General features: G+C 38.7%; 1 protein-coding gene and 1 long non-coding RNA gene across 3 annotated transcripts in view; one reads left to right on the forward strand and one right to left on the reverse strand.

Annotated features, from left to right (window-relative positions):
- Positions 1–23,910, reverse strand: part of LOC105263895 (CUGBP Elav-like family member 1) — a 101,361-nt gene extending 77,451 nt beyond the window's left edge. The window contains exons 1-3 of one of the 2 annotated variants that reach the window (XM_011300388.1): positions 23,598–23,907; positions 12,965–13,255; positions 10,454–11,040 (exon numbers count right to left, since the gene is read on the reverse strand). In XM_011300388.1, coding sequence (XP_011298690.1) covers positions 10,454–10,668 — 215 coding nt within the window. In that variant the 5' untranslated portion in view covers positions 10,669–11,040; positions 12,965–13,255; positions 23,598–23,907. Of the gene's footprint in view, positions 1–10,453; positions 11,041–12,964; positions 13,256–23,597 lie in introns of both variants that reach the window. The other variant, XM_011300390.1, reaches the window with a different exon arrangement.
- The window catches only part of LOC105263894 (uncharacterized), a 7,854-nt gene continuing 536 nt past the window's right edge, over positions 19,415–26,732 (forward strand). Inside the window, exons 1-2 of the long non-coding RNA XR_891937.1 lie at positions 19,415–19,679; positions 19,751–19,863. This is a non-coding gene — a long non-coding RNA (uncharacterized lncRNA). The remainder of the gene's footprint in view (positions 19,680–19,750; positions 19,864–26,732) is intronic.

The raw sequence follows: 26,732 nt of genomic DNA on the forward strand, positions 1-26,732 counted from the left end.
TATTGCGTTTCCCCATGGATTTTGTGGAATTTAACGATCAGCAGTGTTTTTTTTTTTTTATAAAAAATTGGATTTTTATTGTTGTAACTTCGATATCTCGCGAGGGAATGATTGGAAGGGGGTGATTTCATCATGAAGGAAGAAAACAGATCTTCAATGTGAGATGTGACTCGTGAAATTTCACTCTGCCAATCTCGAGATATTGACGGATCAAAGGGGTCCTTCTGGTGGTAATTCATTCCGATGAATATTTTAATTCACCCCTGGTCTCAAGAGCGCCAGAATTCTGTATATTAAATCCCCCCCACCGCCCCTCGAAGTCTCTCGAAAAAAGTTGAGTGGTCTCAAACTACCCCCTGAAAAATTTTATCCTGAAATAGGAGTAAAAAATTTTCAATTGTCTCCACTTAATTTTATGCATAAAATTGTTCACACCGTAAAAACGACGCAGTGGGTGGTGGTGGTAGTTGGGGGGTGGAATGATGGGGTGATGGGGGGATGGTATAGCGGTCAGAAAATGCGAATGCAGCATTGCGGTATAAAGCATCGAGTTGCTGGCGACATTTCGGCCTGTTATTAACTGTACTCCCTGGTCATAGTAGAGCCAGTGTTACCTTCATCCCCTTTTGCAATCCACCCCCCTTCACCACTCTATCTTCCTCTTCACACCCCCCTCTTACACACGGTCAAATACCCACAGTGGGTGGAGGAGATCCAGGGGATGGTCGCGGTCTCATGACAGTGACGCATTATACTCTATATTCCACTCCATTCTGTATCCCCCCGCCTATACTTCCGAAAATACAGCTCACTTTAACGCACGGTTTAACGTGTTTATCATGGACGACATTCCAATGAATATTTCCTGTTTTACATGTTAATAAAATTTTTATGGCATGCCTTTTTCATGGAACAACTCGGTTTATTAGGGATAACGTATTTAGGGATCGTTAAATTTGGGGACTCGGCAACTGCTAATGAAGGGTAAGGGGTCTATTTGGATGTTCAGTTTCAGAAAAATATATTAATGTGGGCCGAATTGATGGGTTCTCTCATTATTGGGACGGATGGATCTTTAATATCTGAGTAAAGACTCTGAGATTAAAGATATATTACAGAATATGACCTAATGACGGGGATTTTATTTATTTTTCATAATATGAAGCAAAATAAAAACACGCGAATGAAAACTTGCGGTTTGTCCTTTTATAAGATGCCTCAAATCTACACCAAATGCGGGCCAAAAAATACTCTAACCCGGCGGCTCAAAATTTCAAGTACAACACCAGACTAATAACTCCCTGTTATCACGTCGCAAACAACCTCAGGATTGTGTCGCCTCGTGTATTATCGCTATCTGTTGTGTGTTTGATCCGTTTGATAGTACTGTCTCGGTAAAATTCCATGCCGTACTTCCCCAAAAGATAGTTTAAACAGACCGAGATAAGACAAAGAGAACTGATAAAAAAATCTTCAACCATCTTATTTTTTTTTTCAGAGTGAAGGGTGATGTTCCAGAGCAAATGATAAGAGGATCTGTTCGTCATTATCACCGTCAAATCTGGTGAGTGCCACATTAGCCTTTCAATGATATAATCAACAGAGTCAATTAATCACCCCCTCTCACCCCTCCCATATTTTTACACCGCCAAATTGAATCCCACAATAGGGCGAGCCAAAATAAATGATTAGTGCATCTCATGCATACATTTGCAAATAAACAAGGGTGATGTGATGAGGGCGGGCAACGATATCTAATCGAAACCGGTGAAATGGTGTGTGGGGTTGGTGGAGGGGGCGGAGTTTTGGCATATGTGATTAACACGAGGTGTCCCGGGACACGGAATTTATCGTGAGCAAATCATCAATCGTCAAGTCATGCAAAAGTACTTCTCATGATCAAATTATTTTGTTCAAACTATCACATCACAATTTAAATAATTCCAACAATTAGACGATCGATTATTGCGATAAAAACAAATTTAATAGTTAAACTGCCATAAATCAAGATCTCGTATCACTGCCATTACAGCAAGAAAATACTTAATGGGAACGCGACACTTTTTAACGGGACTGTAATCGCATGTTTCGCATAAATTACTAAACTCCAGGCTCGGAGAAATTCCTCGAATTTCCAGTAATTACTTCCAGGGGTCTAATCCAATTTGTGTCGAAATCGCGAATCAATCATGAAAGTTTAACTTAACGTTCACTCGTTCTCCACTTGAGTTATCGAGGAATATCCCGAGATCTACCACAGATATCGAATTTTGTCATAAAATGAAATTTGTTGAGCGCAATGGCAGCTAAAAAAAAGGTTCATATTAAAATTTCGCTATCTTTATTAAATTCCGAGATATTCATCGACAACTCCTCAACTAGCTAAATCATCTCGTTACTCTTTATCTCCCCGTCAATTATCGTGAATTCAATTAAATTATCAAAATTATCTATTATTAATGTCGTCTGGGTAATGATGATCGACAATTGCGATATCAATTGCTATTCATGACGTTGAATTTAATTTTGGACGGGGAATTTGACGTTTTCTGTTATTTCGCTTCAATTGTAAATGTAAACAGTAATTTTCTAAGGGCGCATTTATCCATTGACAATGTGGATTATCGTTATGCTGGGTGACGGAGGAACGCAAAGCATGAGGATGCCAAACGTGTTATTGTAGGTAGTAGGCATAATCGATGGGCCCACGAGAGACAGAATGGAACGCGGTCAAACAGGGCTATTGCACTGGCAAATACCATGGAGTCGTGATGCTCATGACTGTGTCACACAATTTCGTAACGATCGGTACGCATCATCCACGTGTCTCGAATGTCACCCCTTTACCTCCCCCTATACGCAATTCATGCCATAATTATTCTGCATATTTACATGTTAGAGAATTCACCCCGAGAGGTGGAATAGAACCGATTAAATCGTATCCGCCGATCAAGTCTTGCGATTGAAATAAATCCCATTGTCTTTTTTAAATTTGATAAGAAGACACGTAATTTTCGAAAAAAAAAATTCACTCTACCATTTCCACCAATCAGACTACCACAAAAATATAACGATTTCCTGTTAAAACCGCGTCATTAAAATACTGTTGTTTTTACCCACCCCCTATCGCGCCGTAATATTCACAGAAAAAAAAAAGCCAGAAAATGGAGGTTTACATGACTCCTGGTGCAGTCGGGTTGGCGTTGCACACGCAGACGACTGCATCACGCCATCATTTCCCCGGCCCTCGACAATTTAATAAAATTTCGGGCAGTAAAAAAGGGTCGCGCACACCGATAGAAATATCATAATAAAACCCAATGACTCAGCCTGAATATCTCGCAATCTGACAGAGATATCGATTTTTTCGATAAGACGTCATTTCGAGAGAAAAACGAGAGCTGCAAAAAAGTTGCTCACAAAAATTTCGCTATCTCTCTTAAATAAAAAGATATTCAGCAGCAACTCCTCCATTTGCTAAATCGACTCTTCACTCGCTCCTTGGCGTTTATAATTAAATCTAATCAAATTAATTCGATAACAATTCAAGAATTTTCATTGTCACATAGACGGGGATTGCAAACTTGAACTGTCACGATGAATAATTTTCAGCCCAACAGAATTGAATGAAGCCATTAAACCCGTTAATAAAAACAATAAAAATAAATACATTGCGCGGATCCTCGTAAAGCTTATTGGTTGGTACCGAAAATATAAATCGAACAAGTACTGAAAACCACGAGCGGCTCGAAAGCAGAATTGCCCCCTAATTTTGGAAGCGAAATTGCACCCACGGTAGTGCCCACAAGACTCCTCATCCGTGCATAACTACCGGGCGTCACGCCACGGAATTACCATAGGACTCTCGAGTATATGTATACCCACCCCTTTCAACCCCCTCCTATCTACAGACTAGAGTGAATGTATAGGCCAACACAAACGATTACGCTTATAGCTCATCGATTACGCCTCAGATGAAAGCAAATAGCTTTTCTCATTTAATGCTCACTATTCTCCTCATACAATTATCCCTAACTATTCTATTCCAACGGTGTAAATCGCGTAATTTATTTTTAAACAACTCCAAAGGTGATAAACATTACTGACGGATTATTGATTTATACAATGGGTTGTTTAAACGGTTCAACAAATGCCAGATCGGAAAATATCTCATTGATGTGTGAGCAGTTTATAACTCCAGCGCGGGGGAGAGGGGGAGGGGGGTGCTATTTTTAATCGCACGGTATGTTCCAATCAATTCTTAATTGAGAGGAGAATTCGTACAAATGATCACAACGTTGACCGGTGTATTTTGCACCGTTCATTCGGATTGTTAGTTTTGATACATGTGTTTAATTTTGCCAGTGGATTTTAAGCGCGGGATGATTAAACCTGACGGGTTGGAAATATTGGTGTGGTGGTGGTTTTTTTTTTTTTTTTTCGGTTTGGTTTGGGGGAGGATGTGATTTAGGAGGAAGCTGTTCAGGAATTTTTTGGGGGTAACAGGAAGATTGATCGCTTTAAACTATTTATAAAATTTTAATTTGTTTTTTTGAAGTGTTTTAAGCGTTTGTAGAAAGAGGATTTTAGTCTATTCAATGAATAATTTATTAATTTCGGGTGGATTATTTAGGGTCCAGTTATTATCTCGGATTGTTTAATCACAGATTTACTTTATTCAAGTATAATTTTTTTGGGTGTTTGTCGCTGTGATTATTTTTCAGATAAACATCCGCTTTGTTGGAATAAATTAATTTTTCGGTTTTATATTTTCTCCATTAGACACATTGGAAATATTTTCGATAGGTTTCGTGACTCCCGTTTTTTCGGAGACCAAAAAAAAAAGAACTTCATTCATTTTTACATCCTCTAGCGGTCCAGAATAAACGAAAAAAAAATCCAATCAACTCTCCTATGAAACCCCTTCCAAATTAAACCGAACCCCCCCGAAAACACCCTATAATAATAATTCCACATGAAACGAAAAACCGTTGATCCCAATTTTTCCTCCCTTTAAACTTTGCCAGCATGAGTCACGTCGATACAGATCGACGAATAGCCTTGATTGGCCGGGTGGTTATTTTAAATTCAAACGGTAAACTACAATGACCAAAAATTACACCTCAATTTTGTAAATATCCAGGTATTGTTTTACCGACTCTCCATCGAACCCATCCCACCCCAAAAACTGGGCATTCATGCTTTTTTTTCTCATCCCCTTTTATTTCCTCTACTATTCGTCAAAGAACCATTGTATTCCTCCCATTTTGTATTTTTTTATTTCACTCTTTTTTTTCAATCTTTTTTGTTTTGTTGACCGTTCCGGCTTATTTCTCGCTCGAAATTCCCCTCTGTTCTGTTTCTCTCCCTCATCAGTGTTCTAGGCACCGAAAAATGGAGTGGGGCTTTTCGTTTTGTAACACTGTATGCACTAGCCCCGGCTTGCACCAAGGGAAATCCGCCCGGTCAGTTAGCTCAATAGATAAAGCGGAAATCCGAACTGGATGAGCCTGATAAAACTAATGATTTACGAAGAGTATAGGGCACATGCGCTTGACTAGGTGGGTGGATGGGTGATAGGGGATGGGGATGGGGTGGTTGGGTGGTTGGGTTAGAGATCGAATGGAGGAAAGAAGGGGTTGGGTAGATGGTGGAATTGCAATCGTGTGTGATGCTGAATCCCACGTGAAAACGAAGAGGAGAGGACAAATACGCGTCGACAGAGGGAAAAGAGGGCTTATTGGTACGTGTCTGCACACTGGCTATTTTACCCTTTTATTTACCGAGTGGGGGTGGAAAAATTTTTAGGTAATTCAATTGTTACTCCGGTAATTCGGTTGCCCAGCTCGCTGATGAGTTTTCCCAAATTTTTCTTCTTTTTTTTTATTCTAGTCGAGATTTTTCAGAGAGCTTTTCGATTTTAGGGGATACCTCTAGTGATTTCTATTGAATTTTTTGGAATTTAATTTTGAATTTTTGGTTTTATCGGAGAATTGGAATACAATACCGGTATTTCTCATCTTCGCTATTTTCTCATCTCGATTTTTCATTTATCAAATTTTTGGTCAATACCATCGCTGAATAAATAAATCACTTAGACATTATTTGGATTCATGGAAAGTGAATAAAAACCGGAGTTAAAAATCGTTTTCGAAAACTCGAACGCCCGACAGAAAAAAGGGGCTTTTTACCAGCGAATAGTAGATTCAGTGAGCATTCATCCATTCAAATACCTCGAAATCAATGATTTACCCAGGATCCATTGTCACCCGAGAAAAGCTATGGATTTTTCATAGAACTGGATGAAAATAAAAAAAAAGAAGAGTGGACAGATTAGCTCCCGCGACAGTCGAACGAAAATGTTTCGCGGCCGGGAAATTGAAGTGTCCGAGCGAGAACTTTTTAATATTCAGGTGACGGGAGTACTTTTTTCGAAAAAAAAAAAAAAGAAACGGATGTCATTCGCTGGAAAAAAAAATTGATTAAAACTAAATAACGAGTGAACGAGAGCTCTAGAAATCCAGTTACCGGTCTGGTCGTCTTACATGCGTATTTTCACCGTGATAACACGGATAACGATAATAACATTGGATCTTTGACTTTGTATATAAACCAGGGGCAAGTTACTCATGGGTATTCGAAACGCTGGTCGTGATTAACCCAGAGTAAACAACGCACCAATAACATGCTAATGGGAATGGATTCTAGTGGAATAGAGGCCGCAGATACGGACGAAAGGGAAATGGTGGTTGTGCTGTATCACTGGAGTATCCATTTGAAGACAATGCACATTGCTCAATGGGTTCTAAGAATTTTTGGTGGTGAAAATGCTAATTCCTCCGGGCAATTCCTGTGCCAATTATCTGGCTGAATGTCATTATTGGCACGGGGAATTGATGGATTTTCGTCCAACCCCCTGATGAACGCATAAATATTCAGTTGATGGAGAGAAATATTTAGTAAATATTACGGAGCTTTCAATTCGCGTACCGATTACGGAATCGACACGAAAAATTCAGGTGACGGTATCGTCATTTTTTACTGATGATTCAGATATAAATTACAAGTTACAGTTCCGCGAAATTTTCTACAACTGCCCTTCGCTCTGGAATTACGGAAAAGACACGTTATTTGATTGAATATTTTTCTTCGTGTAAAAATTACCCGCAAAACCCGGAAAATTTATGAAATGTTAGATTAAAATTCTTGAAGATAATGACTCGTGAAATTATTGATAGATTTTGCTGAATTTTTCAGGGACACACTCGAGCATTTACTGAACCTTTCAGATTTCTCTATTATATTTCTATATAAATTCCGGAAATAATCCGTAGTTCCGTAATTGTTCTTGAATTTATATCCCCATGTCAATGCTTTCCGACAGTTTTATTGCATTAAAATCAATCGCATTTTAGAACGTAATTTTTACGTTTGTTTTCTGACAATTTTTATTGTATTCATCTCTCCATGTGACTCACAGCTGAATCTACAATCTTCTGTAACAACAACAATCTCAAAACCATTCGAAAGATTTTGTTGTAATTTTTCCGATTATTTGTATAGACTGTTATCATAGAATGACAATTATCAGCGAACATTTCAATCGGCGATACGAATGGTATTCTATCAAAATAATGGGATAAAAATCGACCAATCATATTTGTCAACACGAGCCAATCTCCTGAGGCAAAAGACTCAATCCGAAAAACGCCAGTGTTCCAACAACACGAGGTTACGTGACATCAGAGAGATACAACGAGAGGAAATAAAAAAAAAAAGAAATACGGGTAAAGAAAAATAACAGGCGGAGAAGAAATTTCTTGGCACGAGCCAGAGTACCCGGACGGTAAAAAGTCCATCGGGTTAGACAAGCTCTCCGATACTATCTCCATTACAATCTACCCTCTGCCCACGAAAACCTCATCCTCCTCTTATATAACAATCCACTACTCTGGAAGGTCTGGATATCCCAGCAAGAAATCAAAACTCGATTGGCGTTGGCCGATGATTCGTATTCCCCTTTCTCGTTTTACCTTTCCTTATTCGTACGCTATTGTCGTAGAAACAAGTTTTTCTAGAAAGGGGGGGGAAAAAATCGTGGGGTACGTAAACGACACACGAAGTATATCGAGGATTACAACCCTTGTCCACTGAAGTATAAGTTTTTTTTTGGCAATTTTTATGCTCTACACGGGAAAGAAATCTTAAAAAAAAAATCTAGCCACCGAGAGAAATATCCACGAAAATTACTGCTCTCTTTTTTCTTACCAGTTAATGTGCGATATTCCAATGTATTGATGAAAAGTCATGTGCAGTGCATCAAAAGTCACTGGAGTTGCGCGAAATATTTACTGCGCAGGGCAATAAAATTTACTACTGTGATCATCAATTTTCTCTGGAGTTGATTTAATGATTCAGAATGCACTAAGATTGTGAAATATTCGTGGAAGCAGTGGAAATTTTACTGTACTGGACATTAATATTTGAGGTCGCGATGCCTTACTGAGGAGTCCGATAATTTTTACGGGGATTATCGTATGATTTTTTTATGAAAATTTCTCTCATGCAACTTGCGGAATGGAGACAAATATCGTACATGTTTCGTCCCGAAATTGTTGTGATTTCCCAAATGATATCTTCAGCTTCCGCTACTAAGAAAAATTGGATAAATATCAGATAATTGAAGATTCAAAAGACACAGAGGACTCTAGTCTTACAAAAATTCGTCCCGAAATATCTCTTGATCCACTTCCTACAGACAAGTCGTTGCAGCCGACTTGAGAAATCAGCAAAGGGCTGTTGAAAAATCATAGAAAACCAGAAGAAGAGAGAGTTCACGCTAACAATAACGACTGAAAACATCAATACATATGAAGACGACGAAACACGAGTGCCAACAGCAATCCAGTAAAAGGGGTTGTAGCCACTGTTGCCACGGTGTGAAGAATATTTGAAACGAGAGGGAAGACAGCTTTATGCCAGTAGCATTCGTATATGAGCTTGTGTCCCTTCGTATATGCAATACAAAATGCACCACCCGACGATACAATTTGGAGCTTTGAAACTGCAGCAGCGGTATGTGACAATACAATGCGCTACGTGACTCGTACAAGAAACGACAAGAATGCGTCTACCGTCTATCCCTCCACCCATATCGCCGTTCTCCAAAGTGTCTATAGTTACTAGTACAGATGTATTTTTTTCCCACGTACATGTGCACAGAGTTGAACATCACAACAGAACGCGGAAATGCGCAACAGTCCATCTCGCCTGGTGTTGAAAAAGTGTGAAAAAACTACAGAAAATATTCGTGCAATGGGTTTTCTCTTTCTCTACGTCTATCTCTCTTCAGCACTTCATGCATTTGAATTCGTCAGATTTGTCAGATTTCTTGTGTGAAACCCTCAGATGGGTTGTACCAACTGTGGGAAATCTCTTTTCCGATTCTATCCATTGAATACAAATTCAGCGTTGCTGCGATTTCGGGTGATTTTATCCGGTAATTTTTTTTTTTCCCCCTGTGGGTGGTATGCAAAGAAGGTAGTGCTTATATATAGAAAATTTCCAGTTATTTTTCGAGAATTTTTCGGTCGGAATAGTTTGCACTTTGGATTAACTTTTGCGTTCTCTCACTCGTGATAAATTGAGAATACGTTGATTATCTCGTTAGCTATCAGTATTTATCGCTTAAATGTCTGCATCGGTGTTTGCCAATGAGAGATAGGCCATCTGGCATGTGATAACGATAACCCAACCAGTGAAACTGCTCTAACACAAATACATGGATCTTCATTACAACGTGATGGAATGCTCTCGTATCATTGTGATTATTTTCATGGGAACGGGAAACTTTTTTTTTCACCTCCACCTCTCATTTCCCTTTTTATTTTTAAATAACGCGTTGTAAGCTGCGTAATACGAGTTGCATTGGGCCCCTTGAAACTCGAATATTGCTAAACTTGAGTGATAAACAATACGCAGTCGGTGGAATTTAATGCCAACCGGAAGTCACGAGAATATAAAATTACAGATTATCCATTTGTTTATCAGCAAAGTGTCCGTGGAATTTTTCATTACAATTGAGAGCGGGTGTTCAATCGTCGGTATCTCAGGATCGAACGATGCGATTTCGATGAGTCTTGGTTCCTTTTCAAATGTGAAACTGTATCTTTGAATGAAAAAAAAATTGATCATTTTTACTCTATCGTCATTAAGATATTCGTAATTGCACATTCGTAACGTGTAATTTGAGATTCATTATTAACTACCGATTAATCTCGAAAATTATTGATTTTACGGCGAAATATCAAAAGCCCTTTTTTGTTGGAAATTTCATTCACCGCGTAAAAGTCCCCAGACATTTTCCCCTTGAACTAATAGTTCTCGAGATAAATTAATGTCAAAAATAGCAAATTCGACTAATTTCATAATTACATGTTAAATAATTACTGACCTGTTCTCTTTCTGGCTGTCTCCATTACTCGGTTGCATTCTCGTCGACTGTTGCTTCGAGTACGGATGGGGATGATGCGACACGTTATTATTGTTGTTATTATTGAAATTATTGTTATTGTTGTTCTGTAGGTGAACTTTGTTGGCATTGCCATCGGTAGGCGAGCCCGGCGATATTTTGCCCGCCAGAGCGTTCAGAGACTGTAGCATTTTCATGGGATATAAATATTTTTTATCAATCACTATCCCTTATTACGATACCTGAATAAATCACGGTTACTGTGTCTCAAACTGAATTACACGGCACTATATCACTCACCAAAACAAACACTGAACACTGGTCTGAGTCACTCACTGTTTAGTCTCGAAGATTGTGAGCAACTCGTCAGTTCTCTCACGACTGTCTCTCAGTATTTTTGAATTATCAATCACGAGTAAAATTTAATTAGCCCCTCTCTCCAAACGGGAAGCGCACACGTAAGCTTTATCTATTTAAACTTGAGTTTTTTTTTTCTATTTATCTCGTTGTACTGCAGGCTCTCTGCGTTTATCTTCTCCAACAATCGGCAAAATCCTCTGTTCGATTGTCTGAGAAAGAGAAAAAAATGGCAATTCGATTAGTTGATGGAGACGATAAAGCAGGATTGCGTCAGCAGGATGTTTATCTTAGCAAAGGAAAACATATTTGAAGGGTTTTCAGGAAATCAATGGGAAGTGAATTATGTCCATTGGCTTTATCCTTTTCTTTTATTTCCCTCTTTGAGAGAGCAATTGAATTAATTTTTTATTCAAACCCTTGCTCGAAACCGTGAGGCAATCACATACGCCAGTTAATCCGAAACAAGTCATTAAATTTCCCATTAGAAGAACTTTAAAATCCCCTCAAAATTACCTGAATCAGACTTTTGGTGGGGGGTTCGAGAGTCAGTTGTATTTCTTATTTCCATCAGTATTCCCCCGTTAACTCAAAAATAAACAAAAAATCATGGGAAACTAACTGGTTTACAACGAGTCAATTAAAAGTTTAAGTTTAATTAGAAACTCAACTTGTACGAGGACTGCAGGGGAAGGCATCAAGATAGATAGTAATGGTATATGTGCCCCCCCTTCTCCACCCGCCCCCTCCAACCACCCACCGCCCACTTCACCCCCTCTCCACCCCTACGCGTTAAAGACGGAAAATAAGACGGTAACAGAAATACGAGAAGAGATAGTCACAAAAAGAGAAAAGAGACAAAGTGTGGAGAAGGTGGGGTTCAAAATGCTGCCCTCGTTCGCCTCGTTCACTCATTTTCTACCTTCTACTTCCGTTCTAGGTAGTTTCCGGGTACGAGGATGGTGTGCTTCCTTTGTTCCAGTCAAGAAAAGTCTCTGAGGACTCGTGTCGGTCTACTTCACAGTGAAGGAGAGCAGGAGAAAAAAAAGAAGAAGAGCGGATGATAACGAGTAAGTGGAATTTGCACGTTCTCTTTTTCTCTCATTCATTAGAAATATATTCGGTTGTGTATTTTATTTTTTTGAGATATTCAATTGCTCATTTTAAGTACAACTATTGAAAGGGTTAAAGCGATTTTATCTTTCCCCCTCGAATTGTTTGGTTGCATGACACCTCCATAAACAAGTGATCTACTCCCCCAACCCTCACCGATTTCGTGGAAAATCCCACCGAATTTATGGGAAACCCTAAAAGAACCTCAACATTCCCAGGTCTCTCGTGAATTCCCAGCATTACCCAAGAAACTTCAATCTCGTGAGATTTTCAGTACCCAAGAAACCTTTTGTCCCCCTTCACCGAGCAAAATCCACCATTTTTCGCATACACTCGAGGGAGTTTTTCCGGAGGAGCTAGGCTATTCATACAAGCACTTATTCCCACCCTTAACGCACCTCTCCATAACATCAGTACACTCAGCATTTCTAACTCTTAACATCTCTTTGAAATATCCAATGAAAGAAACACTCAATGAAATTTCACACTTGTACATTCATCCGTCGCCTCGGTCGAGGGTTAGAAACAAAACAAAAAGAAAAAAAAAAGAAAGTTAAATACCTCAACAAGGCTTGAACTGCTACGACACCCTCTTCGATTTAATCGTCACTCGAGCCATTAAATAAAAGACCAGTGTTAAATTAAAAAACTCAACTTCAACGGGTGGCCGATTACAGCGTTTAAAACTTGAGAAATAATGAGATCAAAGGAGAAAAAAAAAGAAAGATTTAATTCTAATACTCGTGTTACATTATCCGATGAAAAAAGAATGATCCAGCACTCGTGGGTACCTGAACTCAACTGAGTATCATAGCCGGCCCCGCTCGGATGTTCGTTATCACTTATCACGTTATCTCATTCTTTTGCCCGCCCCTTCCATTATTTTTTCCCTCTCCACCTGCCATCCACCGGTGTCTCTATACCTCATCAGAGTATTTTCCCATCCACCAAACGGAAAATGGAAAATTAAAGAAGAAAAAAGAAAAGAGTGCGATAGAAGGCATTGTTTACATGTTTATTTACCAGGTTGATATGGTGATCACTTCATAGTCCCTTGTTTCGACTCCTTCTGTCTCCTCTTCACCATCAACTTCACCCTCGTCTCCACCTCCGCCACCTCCTCCGCACTCCACCACCTCCAGACCCTCTCGATTCTTGTTTTTCTTCACCCGTGATGGGAACGAGGGAGGAGGGCGGACCTCGGTGGTTATTTCCGAGGCTCAATCATCGTCTCCTTTACCACCTCTGTCCCTCAGTTATGAACGGGCTCAACTCGACAGTGTGGTTTTTCTTTGCTGGGTTTATGATTGATACCTGTAGAAAAAAAAAATGAAAAGAAAATGAAATAGAGATGTATGAGGTATTGGTGTTTGTTGGTAGAAATGGAGTGTCTGGTGTTATTGCAATCGTATATCTCCTTACTTTCGCTCTTTTCGCTCATTCCTCTCCCTCGTACTAGCTGGATTGATCTTTTTCAAACTAAAGTCGGAATCTTCGAGATTAAATAGCTTTCACATTTTTCACTCTTTCCACTCATTTCGCTCGTTTCGCTCATATATTAAATCATCTTTTGGTATTCAGTTCTTCTTACATCCATTACATGATTTGTCTTTGGAATGTCAATTCTTCTGTAAATCGCGGAACTTCTCAATTATTCTCCTCGACTCAAGTGTACCGGAGTAGCTCACGTTGTTAATCTCCTGGCAATCGTAAAACAAGAATTAATCACCATTGCCTTATCACAATTCTTCGAGCAATAAAAATTCCTTCGATAAATTTGACAAACCAAAAAATGGTAAACCAAGAATACAAGAGCGTTACGTACATTATCGTTAAGGCAATAGCTTAAGTTCTCCTTCAGCATTTGTTTGTCAAATGTAGTTGAATACAATACTGTGCCCAGTTCTCGAACACTGTGTATAATAGCCCGCTCAACAAAGAGGTATTGTTCTCCTGTTGTTAGGTGGAATCCATCCAGAGGAGGTTGTGCCACACTATTTACTTGTGTCCTAACTCAACATTGTTCAATGCGCGAGATTGTAGTTGGTGTGGTGGATATGCATACTCGAGTTATTGAAATATTTTTCAAACGACTCGAGAAAATTTCCTAACACCAAATTTTATTCGCTCGTGAAACCTCGTGGCATTGCGATAATGAGAGCGTTATGAGTTAATGAAGCTGCAGATGGATGTTCGTTAGCTTTCAGCATGAATAATTGAAACATGACAATTATGGCAGCTCCGTCAGTGGCTATTCATCCGCCGATCGATCAATCCACATCTACCAGATGTATCTCATTAAAAATGCTATCGCTAATTTACTCGTGTTGGGGCAATAAATTGATAGTTTTGTCGGTATCGGACAATCTCACGGTAGATTTTACTTGTAAATTTCTTCAGTTCATTGCGGTAGATTTTTCTATCTCATCTGTTTTTATTCCCAATAAAATGACATTTCTCCTCTCGCTGAATTTCATTGAACGATATTTCCTCATTTTTTTTTTTCCGTTTCAATCGAATTTCACAAGAAGCCAGGTAAAATCAAGAGTGAGTTGTACTACGTGAGCCAATGAGATACCCCCGAGGGATAGATTTTCAAAGATAGAAAGTTCAAGTTGGTGTATGTGCGATAGGTATACAGGTGTACGTGAATCGAGGGAAAACGAAAATGTAATATGGCAAAGTGGCAGCTGATGAGTATCTCCTATCGGGGAGATTGCTTCGATTGTACCGAGTCATTTCGACGAGAAAAAAAAATATGTATTAAAAAGTTGATAGCTAGTGGTAGAAAGAGGTATTTGCATGCGATAACATAAACAGCATTTGCATTTTTATTGGCTTCATATAGCATTCTAATTGCCTCTATATTTTTAATTTTTTATGGCAGTTCTCGCATTTATTCGTTCTCTCTCATGATAACCGAGACTACATTGTGGCAGATTATGCCCCTGAAATGTCGTAAAACATAGCCTCAATTTTTTCCACCGTTGAAAATCGTTTTTTTCCACCCATCGCCTTAGTCGGAGAAAAAAATACATCTATCTTATCTGCCTCAATCTAACCTCTTGCCCTACAAACCCCAGAGGCTCTATCTGCTCCAGTCAAATTTTGTGTAATTATCCATTAGATTATTCAATAGACACAATTATTATTATTATCACATAATAATATTTTCTAAATCTCAATTTTCGAAAAAAAATTTCCCCATTGCATCTTCAAGTGATAGTGATATTGATCTAATATTATTATTCAGTAAATTCTCGTTCAATTGTCGTTGTGAATAAATTGCCCGAATGAGAAGTTAAGATTTGGTTTTTCATTAGAGAAAATTGAGCATGAAAATTGGAGAAGTTTTTTACGGTGTGGCTGGATAAAATTCATTGGTAAAATTGAATCGGGAAAGGAGAGCAATCCATGCTTTATACCCAGATAAGACGCCCCATATGGCATCAATGCGTTGAGCAAAACGCCCCCTTTTCAGTGGTAAACACACCGCCTCTCTTGACACTGTTGATAGTTTATGTTTCGAGCCAGTGTGCCTGTCTCGCATCACCTCGCCTTGCCACGTTATTTATCGGTCTGATGGTGTTATATGTCTCCTCGGTACGTCATACACATGCTGATGAGAATCATTCATATCGTCTTATACACGTTATAACCTAGAAATCCCTATTTTTCCATCCGTTTCCCCACAAGTTTCGACACACAAGTGTTCATAGTAGACAAATATACTTATTTCCAAATATTTAAGAGAAGCATCTCATTTAACGACCCAAACGCACTTGAGAGTTGAGACTACATGGTAATTAATATCTTCTACTATTTTATTATACCACTCGATCTTCTATTTATTTTTATCTGATGAGTCTCGACCATTTTATTCTGTCAAATTCTTTATTGATGCTGATTATAAAAATTCAAAGACTACCTTTTATTTGGTTTAAATAATTTTACTTCAGTTGAGGATTCGATTTAATTCTAGCTAGGGTGATAGTGGCCACCGATTAGTCCAGGGTGTGAGGTCTGCCCCGACGACAAGGTCCTTTGTCCATTGAGTTCCTTCACGTGGTGGATTGTTTAGGTTATAAACGGCCTTTCGTTATTCCCTGTGACATGTTACAACGGTTCCCCTGTTCTTGGTAATGTCGAAAATATTTCCAACAATACAAATTCTTAGCATGCAGTAGTTCAGGTGTCAAGGCCCGAATGCCCAATTGTCCTATGGCGTTTTGGGCCCGATGTCATTCGGTGTCAAGGACTCGTCTTTTCGTCATCTCTCGGTATTTTTTCCACACCGATGGAACGAGAAATCATTCCACTTACAGTAAATGAATTCTGTAACTAATAATCTACCTTTCGCTGGACATATTTGCATTGAAATGTCTTGATATCAGCGTCATTAGTGCAATTCATGCCCTCGAAATAGAAATCCAACTATAAATGTCCGTCTGTCTCTTAATTAGCAGCTCTCAATGGCCATTAATAAAAAGTCGCAAATATAGAAAGCCCTTATCTACAGCCAATCTTAATGATAAATATTATTAGAATATCCCCGAGTTGATGCCAAAATAATCGTCAACTTGAGGGATTCCAAATGCGTTGTACCGACTATTTACGTCTGGTTTAGTTCATAGGCTGACCCGATGGCATACATGTCGTCGATATTGAGCTGAGTGTGTATATACAGATATAGATTCACTTTGGTTGGTGGCCCTCTGCTACCGTTATCGATCGTTTGACCTCGTCGGTTTTTCGTAACGTACCAAACCTGTCTGTCCCTTTCAACTTCAAGTTGAAAACATCAAGCATCGTGGCATTTTTAACTAGGACGAAACGGTATCCGTGTTTCTCTCTTTTACTCGATTTTTCATACTGTCATGAATTTGACATTGACAGCTCTACCGATCTTCGCGTGTAACGCAAATCTGCCGGCGATAATCTGCCGGTCAGATATCCTAACATCTGTCATCTCTTCAATTTATGAAGAATCTATCCATTTCTTGCGATTTTTTTGTTTCTTTTTATGTAGAACTTGTTTACTGAACGGAATAGGAATTAGCAGACGAATTTCATTCCATTAATTATAATTTATCAAGGCGAATTAAACAAATAGATGGGTAATTGAGTCTCGGTGTTGTACATAATGCAAGAAATAACGATTTATAAGTGGATTTATCCGCGGAGGATTTAACACTGAATTTGCCTCTTGAATAAAAAATGAATTGGAGTTTATTGTGACAAGTATCCACGTTTAAAGGACTCGGTTCAAAGAAAAAAAAAAAGGAGATTGTTCTAGTGGTCTGAAGAATTTCAAAGCAGACACTAAAGCCGAAGAAAAAACTCCACTACAAGCATATCTCCATGAAGTAGAATTATTGATGTATTTATCATCCACTCAATTACCGATTATTTGTTTTAGAAAATCACTCGTATTATTGAATAATGGCAACTTGATTGAATCCACTTGATATTTATTTTAATCAGATTTCATTTGATAATATGAAAATTTAATATTACCGTGTATCGTAGATTTTGCGAAATTGTTTACGACCATTCGTATTGGTTTTCCCCGGGCTCGATTGACCCGATAAAACAATATTTGCACGAAACGATTTTCGATGGTAAACAACGTCTGAAAAACTACGGAAAACGACTGTTGGAGGAGAAAAATATTCCCACATATGCTTTTTTTTAAATTCTGTAATCGCCTCGGAGTTATAACGATGTTTATCAAGTACTCACACGCGTGGGTCAGCGGTCCTTTTAAAAATATGAAATCTCAACGTGCCATGACCGTTATGAACTTCCGCAATGGAAATCCGGATTTATCGCTATCTCTACGTAACACTGCTGATTGTTTCTTTTGAATATACTCGGTTGAATAGATTTCATACTCTTCTCACTGGAAATAACATTTCGTCGGAATAAAACGGGAGAGCATCATTCGCTCCAATTAATTGTTCGTATTTTCACATTGAATTTTATATCAGCAATTATTCTCACGGGTAAATGCTCTTTGTACCGAGGATCACGAATATAAAGTAAATCCATCGGATATATTTCAGTCAAATATTCCCTGAGTCTCTGCATTTTAATTAGCTCAAGATTTTTCTTAATTAACGAAAATATCGGTTAGAGTTCAAATCCACTTCGACAGTTGAAATAATTATCAATCGATTATTCATTGAAAAATTTATTTGCCCATACATTATTCAGTATATACCGATTATGAATGCAGTTACATAAAAAGTAAATAGGTAATTGAGTTGACAATATAAGAATGACGATGCGGTATCAATTTTTTCGCTGTATTCAAAACGTATTAAAAACACTTCTCATTTAGTATTCTGTCGGCGTATTCGCGGGGCTAATGGATCGAATAAAAATGTAAATAGTTTATTGTGAATATAATGCGGTACTTATGCGCCTATCGAAATGTATGGTGGCGTCATGAGGACGTTGAGACCGTCGGCCGGAAAATAAGCAAAATCCCGTCGTCGCCTGCCTGGAAATAACCTCGCAACTCATTTCTAGAACATTTACACACTCCGATTACATAATATAATGTGCTCTCAGTTTTCTCCCCAAATAAGCGCAAAAAAAAATGAATCTCTCAACTTGATACAAAAAGTTGATAAAAAATGAAACTAGTTTACCTAATAATCTTCTTTTTCTCGTCATTCATACGGTTGAAGGAGCTTCATGAAAGAGTAGCCATGTACATGGCAGCGTCCAGACGAGTGGATAGAACGGTTCATGAACCGCAAAGACGGAGATATCGTTTTATATTATCGGTAGGGAAGAAAAAATTTATAGATATTGGGCGAAATCCAGAAACAACTTGTTGAGTTGGAAAATAATTCAGTCTATAGGTTGATTTCTGTAAAGATCATTTTATTTAACAGTTGTTCGGAGTGCATACCCACATTATTTCCTCTAAAAGTTTCCGCGCATTTGTCGGGGAAACCTTGCAAGGCCCTAGACACATTTCCAATCCTAAACAATTTAAACCTAATTTTTTTTAATATCATTGTTCCATCGAAAGATATTTCATACATCACTTTAATGATGAATGAAGTTCGCTTGAGTCGAGATATCTCGAAACTCGTAAGACGATTCCCCATTGGTTAAATCGAATTGTGAAATTTTTTTTCGGTGCTCAGAGTACGCAGGTCTCTTTAATAAACGAATTTCTAATAGTGTTTCATTCCTCCAATTGGCCCTGATGTGATTTATTTCTATTAAAATACAACAAGGGAAATTCGAAATCTATCTAAGATATGAAACAAGACCTGCGGCAATGTCAACACAACAGATCCTATTCATTCACCTCTGTTTACATCAAACCAAAAATGTAAATACCGTAGCTCGCCCTTCCCAGAATTTTCCTCGCGGCTCCATTGTATTATTTCCCCCCTCTAACTCAACAATTTTTCTCCAATATAATTCTGTAATTTTTGCGCGCAGTTGGATCTTGGCAGTGCGAGCGTTCGGTGTCACGTCTTGACCGCGCGACGTTCAATTACGTGCGATGGCTGGGTATAGCTCATCCTCACAGACTATTCATCACCCACACACCTGAATATGTAACTCATATTTACTCATTCACCCCCTGGAATTCACACGGTGAACTCAACAAAATATCCTGTACGTGCATACCGTAACACGAGTATACGCCAAACAAGATGAGACGTCGCAACTCCAGCATCCAGCATCTCCGTGAATCTCTCATCTTCAGGTAGTATGTCTTCTACCACTCCGTGTAGTTACGTTTACAAGCACGATTCTAAACCCCCCATTGGATTTTAGGTGTATAGTCAGCGCTTGCGGATTATACTGACTAGTGTTGGAACATGTGTTGTATCGTTGGAGAAGGGGAAGCGGAGTTGCCAACTCTTTGGATGGTCATACACATGTACAAGGTAACACACATGGCTCGGCATTATACCTGGATGTGATGGGTAAATATTTCATGCAGCTGCACTGACGGGGGGATTAAACGGCTTAAGTGGATTAAGAAAACGCGGTATAAAATGGTTGAGGACGCCTGGGGCTGGGGGCGCTGCGCGATGGAGATGTCTGGGGATGAGGATGATTGTTCGTTGGGTCTACAGGTGATGGGTGGGGTAAAAAGGTTTTAACGGGGTGAATTGGTTAGGACAGGGGGTGATGGAAATCTCTTGTGGTGATTGTTTTTAGGGTGTTAGGGTACCTGAATCGAGACAGATTGAATACCTAACTTCACGGGAGCGAAAGATTTCTGTATTTTCCCCAAAATAACTTCATTTAATTCCCATAAATTCTCTTCGAGTCAACTTTTGCTTCGACATTCTCTCCAAGTACGGAATTTTTTTGACGGAAGAACATGACGAAAATGCGAAAAAATATTAGGAATCAATAATTTTATTTTTACTTTCTATGCCGTCGGTGTGGGATAAATTGATAGAGAAAAAAATGTGAATTTCTCAATGGAAATAAATCAATCCGTCAACACTTGATTTGATATGAAAGTTTGGAATTTTTGGTCTCCAGGAAAATAGTACCAACTATTCTGTGGAATAGGTACACGAACAAAAATGAGAACTGTTTATTTTCCCTCGACTCGCGTAGAATTCTTACACCATCAGCTGTTACCGCATTTGTCAGAGTGACAGTTTATGAGGATTATGTTTTATCTGAAAAAGTTGAGTGACTCATGAATAAAAACAGGTTGTGTTGGCGCTTTCATGAAGTCTCGTGTGTTGATGGATTGACTCAAAGTTTCGGGAAATTTTTGGATTTCTGATGGATCGATGGAATTTTAGGCGAATTTTTGAGATGAAACTGGGGACATTGAGCGCCTGATTGATTACTCCATTGAGATATCACAATTTTTTTTCCTCTCAATTTCGGTAGAAAAATTGATCGATTCGTTTATTTAATACTCATCCAGTGAAGAATTGAATTCCCGTGTTTTTTTTTCTGTCCCCTGACGAATTTACATTTAATTCATTTTCACACAAAAATGGAAACTATTTGTGCACGTATGCATGTCGTTTATCCCTCGTTGAGTTTTATAACGAGTGGTGAGGTTGACGCGCACCATTTTACCGTACATTTGGGAGTAGTTATGATACTGGCTTTGCAAATCAACTCCAAATGCTTCGGGGACGAATGTTAGGCTGTTAAAAAAAATTGCTGAATTTTCCAGATAATTTACTCTGAATTTGATTTCCCAAAACAAAAAAAAACATTACAAAACTCTTGTTTTTCCAAAGGAAAATATCATAATTCACTTTGAATTTTCCCTGAAATTCATTCTGGCTTCATCTCAACTCCATTTATTTGGAACGAATGTTCTATTTTTTTTTTAATAGTTGAATTCCCCAAATAATTACATACAAGTTTATTTCCAAAAGAAAAATACAGAAATGAAATTGTCGTGACTAAAAATATCATAATTCACTGTTAATTTCGCCTGAAATTTCAGTGCAACTGTCACTCGTTTCATATTCTGAGGGCAATACCTGGAAAATTCGGGGAAAATTCTAACCAGTGTATTAACCAGTGAGCGTTTACCCTCGTTCACCCTCATTCCCTCACGGAGGTCGGAAAAAAAAGAGGGTGACACGTCCGGTGGGCCGAGTAGTGGCTGGTGTCCGGAAAAAGAGCGTGAATCGGTAATTTAAAAAACGCGGAAAATCTCGTTCCACTCTGCCTCTCGTATAAGTACTGGTAACCCCCATCACCGGTAATATTTTCTTCACCCCAAAACTTCTCGATCGAGAAAAGCCAATTTTCTCCTTACGATTAAAAAAATCCACTCCATCCCCATTGAAATTATGGACAGAGGGTTGAATTTCCTCCCCCGGGTTGTCACCTTTCCACGTGCCGCATACCAAGCAGATGATATTTCCTTAATCCCGAATATCCCCTCGATTATCATAAAACAATAACCATCTCCCGTTGAAAAGTCTCAAGATATTCCATTCTATTTCACTCCGGGTGTTGGAAATATTTCCAATTGTATCACGAGAGAGTAGTGTAAAAATTTCATTAGGCAAAATGAGTTCCGGTGAATTGGCGATTTAAAAAAAAAAATCCCCTCCGAAGTCGACTTGTATTTTTTCTCCCTGCCTCGCGTATTTCGCGTAAGACCTGATGTTGAGGAGTTGTAGGAGTTTTTTTTTTATGCTTTTATTTTTATGACGCACTGGGGCCAGACGAGAAAAGTTGGTGAACCGTGTGGAGATGCCGCCGATCATTAGGAAAGAGAGAGGGACCGGAAAAAAATATCAGGAGGAGGGAAATGTGCGAGTGAAGTGCTTGGAGGGGGTGGATAGGGGGTGGAAATGGGGAGGGATTGGAGGGGGTTAAAATTTCCACTCGGCAAACTTGGCAATCTCTGTAACGAGCGGACCTGCGAACGAGCTACATAACAGGGACGTTGAGCAGAGCGAAAGAAATCGGTGGGGAGGACGGAAAATAACAAACATATATATATATATATTTTTTTTTTTTAACCACCCTTCCTCCACCCCACGGGGATTTACCACGTCGCAACCCTACGACCATTAGTTAGTACTTATTGGCTGCGCGGGCCCATGTCGAAGTGAATCAAAAGCACTCGCTCGTTATTTTTTTTTACCCTCCCCTCTCACCTGCCCCCTCGTTTTTTTCGTTATTTACGGGAACCTTTTTTCACCCTTCATTTACCGGAAAATGAAGAGTTATCGGCTGCTATTCGCCCATTTTACCCCATTTTTTTACGTCTCATTGGAATTATTTATCGAAAAAATTTGTAGATCGGTTCGGCACTTGGCAAATTATCTCTGGTTTTTTAATAGGCGGAATTTACATACAAGTGTTTCTGGCTTTTCGGTCGTTTTAGTCTTTTCTGGAATTAATAAAATTCTCTAATCCACTTCGGGTTGTAGTCATTCGGTTTTGGATTTAAAACAATCCTACATTAAAACAAGTCTAAAAAATATTTTCTAGATAGAAATTTGAAAGCGTAAATAATTTTTCTTCAATGCAAATTCTTTACTGGTCTTCTAAGAATTTTTGCATTATCCCATCAATGATCTTATTGTTATAAAAATCCACGGGGAGATTAAATCGATTGATCATCTTTAATTACGTAAATTGATTTTACGCATTTCCGATAATTTTTAGTCCCTTTGAATTCAAAATAGTCACCTCAAGGATTCAGTCCTTATTCAGCGAAAAGTGATCCACTCCGGTCTATAGTCAGCCCCGTTACCCTTCAATTTTTATTCTATTCATTTTTCACATCGTTTTATATTCATCGTGAAATGCCACACGTTCCGCACATCAGCCGCTCGTCTATTTTTTAGCATTCTCAGCAGTATTCGAATAAAATATGCTCACGTTGACGTTATATTGATATCCCATCCCGTGCGATATTTCTCATCGTAACATTCCACCGGTGCAAAACGTTAATCAACAAAAAAAAATATATTAAAAATAACAAGTGGCGGATTGCAATTGTAACCGTGAGCACGTATCGTACCCCTCCCCCCCCAATCCCCGGCGAAATTCTGGATACAGACATTACGTAAACAACAAATGTTTAAACAATACAGTATCACCAGATGCTACCAGACACTCGAATTATTCAGGCTCAAATGAGGGATACAAAAGTATAATTACATACCTCATAACTATAATCCAATGCACTGTTCACGATAAACCCACAATTACACGTAAATATCACTCAACCAAAATACAGTAGCTATCGTTATTTTTTACTTCTCATTATTCTCCCCGTTTTCGCGAGTCGTAATAGCGTGAATTATTTTTTGCGGTATTAAATTTTAATCGCGAATTAAATCAATCGAATGGTTAATGGAAAATTTTGGGTAATGTCAGTGCATTATCACGATTTCGGACACGTTATTGTCGGCAAATTTTTTGATAATGGAACCTGATGCACACGCTCGTACCGACGGCTTGACGTCGACTGAGGAGCCAGAGTCACTGGCAACTCACGTCCGCCCCCGCTTTACTGCTCTATGCTATTGCCACTACCTCCCTTCTCACTCGATTTGCGTTTTGCCCTCCCGCCCCTCCACTGCCACTGAACCACCCCCTTTACCTCCTGCCGCCCCCTTTTATCTTTCTCTTTTTGCTTGCCCCCCCTCACTTTTCCGATGGGGTGGGGGGTCTCTCTTGCACCCATCCACCCTCTCACACTGAAATGTGGAGGAGGGCTCGTCGCAACGTTATTACACCGCGCACAATGGGCAACCAAGGGCGCGCATATCACGCTTGAGGCAACGCGCAGATCCAGCAAACCATCAGAAAGGATAGCCCGAGAATTGTGTACAATGAGGAACTCGGACTCATCATTTGCTCGGGGTTTATTATCAGGCGGCTTTTTCTCTTTCTCGGGGTAAAGCCCTTTTATTTTTGCGTTTTTTTTTCTTTCCTTTTTTTTCGGTATTATTAAATTCAATTGTTCCTCGGTTCTATGGCGGTCTAGGTGACCTCTATACTCCCTTGTTTCGAGTTTAATTAGATATTTTGATGGGGGATGTGATAATTTAGTGGGGAAATATTTCATTAGGATATACCCTTTGAAAAATTTATCAACCCTTTTTTTGTTCTTGTGGTTATGGTTTTAACAATTCTTCGGAAAATGAGAAAATTTCATGATTTATTATTAATCGATTTTTTGATAGTTCACTCGATCGATGGATCTGATGGAAATTCGAATATTTCTTGATAATTTTCTTACTCCTCCCTTTCGTTAATTTTCCGAGCTAATTATTTTCAATTTCGCGACGGGTTAATCATGGAAAAAATAATCGTGAAGTATATTCGATATTAAAAGTGGGCGTTGTGACGTTTTAATTAAACTGTCATTTCAGAATACTTTTAAGCCGGTGGAAAATAGCTATTGTCGAGGGGTAAAAATGAAACTCTGTTGACTGAAAAAAAGAAAATAAAAAAAAATAGTAACGAAACATAACATTGAAAATAACGTGAAAATTCCCGGTGAGGAACGCTATATCGTGCACAAGTGTCTGAAAATTATAGTGATCTCGGTGAGAATTATCCTGAAATTATCAAGCTGTAGTCATGACAACAAGATCCCCACCCCCTTCTCATGAAGCTTTGGTACCCAACCTTCAATCCCAGTAGAACGGGTGAAAGGAACTTCTCCATTGAAATTTCGTGAATGGACTATTTGAATTGAATCGATAATCTATTCAGTTAAGAGTAACCCATTACTGCTGGTGTTATCTAAAGTCACAGCTGAATATTCCTCCCGGAATATATTAATATATCGAATATATCAACTCACAATACCATTTTATCAAGAGCACCACGATAATCATCACGATAAACCGAGACATCGTGTCATTCTCCAAATATCAACATGATATATTATTATCACAGTTGAATATTCCTCCCGCAATATATTGATATAACGATATATTGCGTTGTCCTATTGAATATTAATATTTTCCATTATCATTACACGATATATCATCATCATTCACTTCAATATATTCAAGACTAGTCCCACGACGTGCCTTATCCCTCCTATCAAAATATTTTTCTCCCCCAATGTTTCAACAAACTGCATTACCCCCTCGTTTAATCAACCAATTTATCGAGTTAATTACTCAAGTTACTATAAAGCCCGTAGCATCATTTCAATCTCCACAATTTTATTACTCCAATCTCTTCTTGAAGCCCCCTCCCCCTCTCTCCCAACCCAGCGAAACGCCAATTGAATAAAATTGATTCATTATTGACTCTTTCCAGACATTTATTTAGGATATGAAACGATTTGTACGCTAACGGTCACTAGCAATACCATTTCATCGTTACTCACTGTGTCCATAGATATATCCCCCTCCCCCTCCCCCCTCACTGCTATTCACCTCTGTCTTTCTGTAAATATACCTAAACTATAAAGGCGGAATCTTCTTGGCAAGCTGTACTGACTTCTCGTCTCGTCGTCGCTCTCATATATACCAAAAACCCACCCACGTCTCATAAATTACCGTCGCTAAACAGGTGTACGTGTATTAACCCTGCGTGAATTTTACTACAACACATAATTCTTCATTTTGTTTGTTTCATTCAAATTCTGGGATTCAAGATTTTATCCAATTATAGCGACATGTATATATTTGGGGGAACGAACAAATTGGACGATATATTATGCAATTGCCACGATCTTACACGAAAAATAGAAAATATCTTAATGAAAGCGATGTATAAATATATTCAAATATATTTGTAGTCGGTTCTATAATTGAGTTGGGAAAAGTCTTAGATACTCACCTGAAATATCCTCTGCGGAAATAATTCTGTATTTGCATCTCGTTCATCTGAATATTTGATGCGATTCCGGTGATATTTATATATTTACCACCAGTTAAATCATAAAAATCGCCGGATATCGCGTCAATATATCTCCACCTCAAGTAATTTAATATTCACATTCCTCTCTCCTGAATATTTCATCCACTAGTACCCGATTTTCATACCTCAGAAAGCTTCTACAACATTAACTTATAATTCAATACCCCACAATTCGAATCCCATTATTAAAATATAATTAAAATCTCCCAAGTAATAATTCATTTTACCTCAAACGATAAAATGAAGACGAAGAACCGCTCTTGAAGTTCAAGTCAATGAAACAGTTCGCCAAGTCAATACAAACGGGGGAGAAGAAAAAAAAGTTTTAAGAATATAACATAAGCGAAAAATAACATTTGCGGGAAATGTAAACAAAAATAGCGGTGGGTGGGGTGGGAGGTGGGGGGGG

Source organism: Fopius arisanus, unplaced genomic scaffold (genome assembly GCF_000806365.1).
Source record: "Fopius arisanus strain USDA-PBARC FA_bdor unplaced genomic scaffold, ASM80636v1 scaffold00017, whole genome shotgun sequence".
NCBI classification, from domain to species: Eukaryota; Metazoa; Arthropoda; class Insecta; order Hymenoptera; family Braconidae; genus Fopius; species Fopius arisanus.